The sequence below is a fragment of the Octopus bimaculoides genome, chromosome 28 (assembly GCF_046866305.1).
Source record: "Octopus bimaculoides isolate indiv1 chromosome 28, ASM4686630v1, whole genome shotgun sequence".
Classification (NCBI taxonomy): domain Eukaryota; kingdom Metazoa; phylum Mollusca; class Cephalopoda; order Octopoda; family Octopodidae; genus Octopus; species Octopus bimaculoides.
In genome coordinates, this window is record NC_142955.1 from 14,760,618 (window position 1) to 14,762,906 (window position 2,289).

The 2,289-nt window shown below is 36.6% G+C and overlaps 1 protein-coding gene across 2 annotated transcripts in view; it reads right to left on the reverse strand.

Annotated features, from left to right (window-relative positions):
* Window positions 1–956: 956 nt before the first annotated feature.
* Window positions 957–2,289, reverse strand: part of LOC106873061 (uncharacterized) — a 5,762-nt gene continuing 4,429 nt past the window's right edge. For both annotated transcript variants that reach the window (XM_089344528.1, XM_052977629.2), the window contains exon 2: window positions 957–2,289. This exon is cut by the window's right edge and continues 512 nt beyond it. In XM_089344528.1, coding sequence (XP_089200654.1) covers window positions 1,402–2,289 — 888 coding nt within the window. In that variant the 3' untranslated portion in view covers window positions 957–1,401.

A 2,289-nucleotide genomic window follows, 5' to 3' on the forward strand; every position in this document is an offset into this window, starting at 1 on the left:
TGAACATCTTTCTATGTACATTATGTTTCCTACAACTATAATGGTTTTAGGAGAGATGAAGAACGAAAGTGAGGTCATACCAGTTCACATCTTCCCACAAGGCCTTAGATTTGATGTTGCTGAATACGTTGAGATGCAGGAGACAGGTGTTAAATACTGGATAGTTGAAGTACACAGTGGAAGACGAAACATTTTTCAACAAATCTTTGCATCTTTTCCCAAAGCACATGAAACCTGAGAATGACTTTCGGGTGTCTTGTACTCAAGCAAACCTGTCTTCCACAACAGAAGTGTTAAGACTGCATACCTTGACAAAGAGGATTGGCCTGTAAGTGTCCTGTGCTGGTGCTATGTAAAAAACGCTGTTGCTGGCGCCACATGAAAGCGCTCATGCCAGTACATTAAAAGTATTTAGCACACACTGTTAGTGGTTTGCATTAGGAAAGACATCCAGCAGTAGAAACCGAACCAAATTAGACTGGAAACTGATGCAGCTCTCCAGCATCCAACCCATACCAGCATGGGAAACAGATGTTGAAGGATGATGTTTTATCCTGCATTCTACAGAGTGTTATGTATTTCAGCATCTGAAGACTCTAGAACTTTTTCCTTGCATACACTTATTCTTTTCTTGCTTTCCAGCACTAGATTTCTTGCACAGGACACTCCTCCCACCAAGTTTGTGATTCCATGTTTCTTTCGTTTTCACATTATTTTGTACTGTTTACTATGCTTTCTTACATTGCAACCTTTTGTTTATATGTTAGCACTTCATAAATTGCAACACAATTCTCCAGAAAATTATAAAGAATAAGTCTGGTGTGGAACACTAAATGACAATTATGCCCCATGCTATTCCTTTGTGGTCCTTTCTGTTTTGTACTGGAGGTCATTGGTTGTGTACATATTCGACAACTTTACTGTATTCCTGTGTATGGAAAAGCCACAACTTATGTTATTGTTAAAATATTTAATGAGTGAAGCATTTAAAAGTTAATAAACAAATATAAAATAAATTAGGGAAGTGATATTCAACAAACAATCATGTTTAGGGTTGCCTGGATGAGGAGTTTCAGTATAGAGGTCCCTACATCATAAGAAATGAAATGGGCATAGACATGGGAGAGCTAGCTGAACAAGAGAAAAAGAAGAAAAAAAAGGAATTTTGGGGAATACATTATTTTCAGTCAATTTCCATTATTTTCAGTCAATTTCCATTACATAAAACACAGGAATATTAAAAGGAAAAAGTAAAATAAAAAAAGTCATACAAACTACTTTTCCTATCACTCCTATATGAATATATTTGTGTTTACTTAAGTGACTACTGCAAGGGAATGAGTTAACTTAGATATCACAATAATGTGACATCTCTCCTATATGAATACATTTGTTCATAATTTAGTGACTAGTGCAAGAGAATGAGTTACCATAGATATCATAGGGATATGGTTTCTCTCCTGTATGAATACATCTGTGCACATTTAAGCCACTAGTTGGGAAGAATGATTTACCACAGGTATCACACTGACATGGTGTCTTGTCAGTATGAATGAATTCGTGTCTAATCAAGACAGTACTGCATGAGAATGATTTACCACAGATATCACAGCGATGTGGCTTGTCTCCTGCATGGATATATTTGCATTTAGTTAAGTGACCACTCTGAGAGAATGATTTACCACAGATATCACAGTGATATGGTTTCTCTCCTGTATGAATACGTATGTGTTTAGTTAGGTGACTACTGTGAGAGAATGATTTACCACAGATATCACAATGATATGGTTTCTCTCCTGTATGAGTACGTTTGTGCACAGTTAAGTTAACACTGTGAGAGAATGATTTACCACATATACCACAATGATATGGCTTCTCCCCTGTATGAAAGCGTTCATGTGAAGTTAAATGACTACTCTGAGAGAATGATTTACCACAGATATCACAATGATGTGGCTTGTCTCCTGTATGAGTACGCTTGTGCACAGTCAAGTGATTACTCTGAGAAAATGACGTACCACAGATATCACAGTGATATGGCTTCTCTCCTGTATGAGTACGTTTGTGTCTAGTTAAATGATTACTGTGAGAGAATGATTTACCACAGATATCACAGTGATATGGTGTCTCCCCAGTATGAATACGTTTGTGTGAAGTTAATTTACAACTTTCAGAAAATGATTTACCACAGATATCACAGTAATATGGCTTTTCCCCTGTATGAGTATATTTGTGTGCAGTTAAGTAACTATTTCGAGAGAATGATTTACCACAGATATTGCAATGATA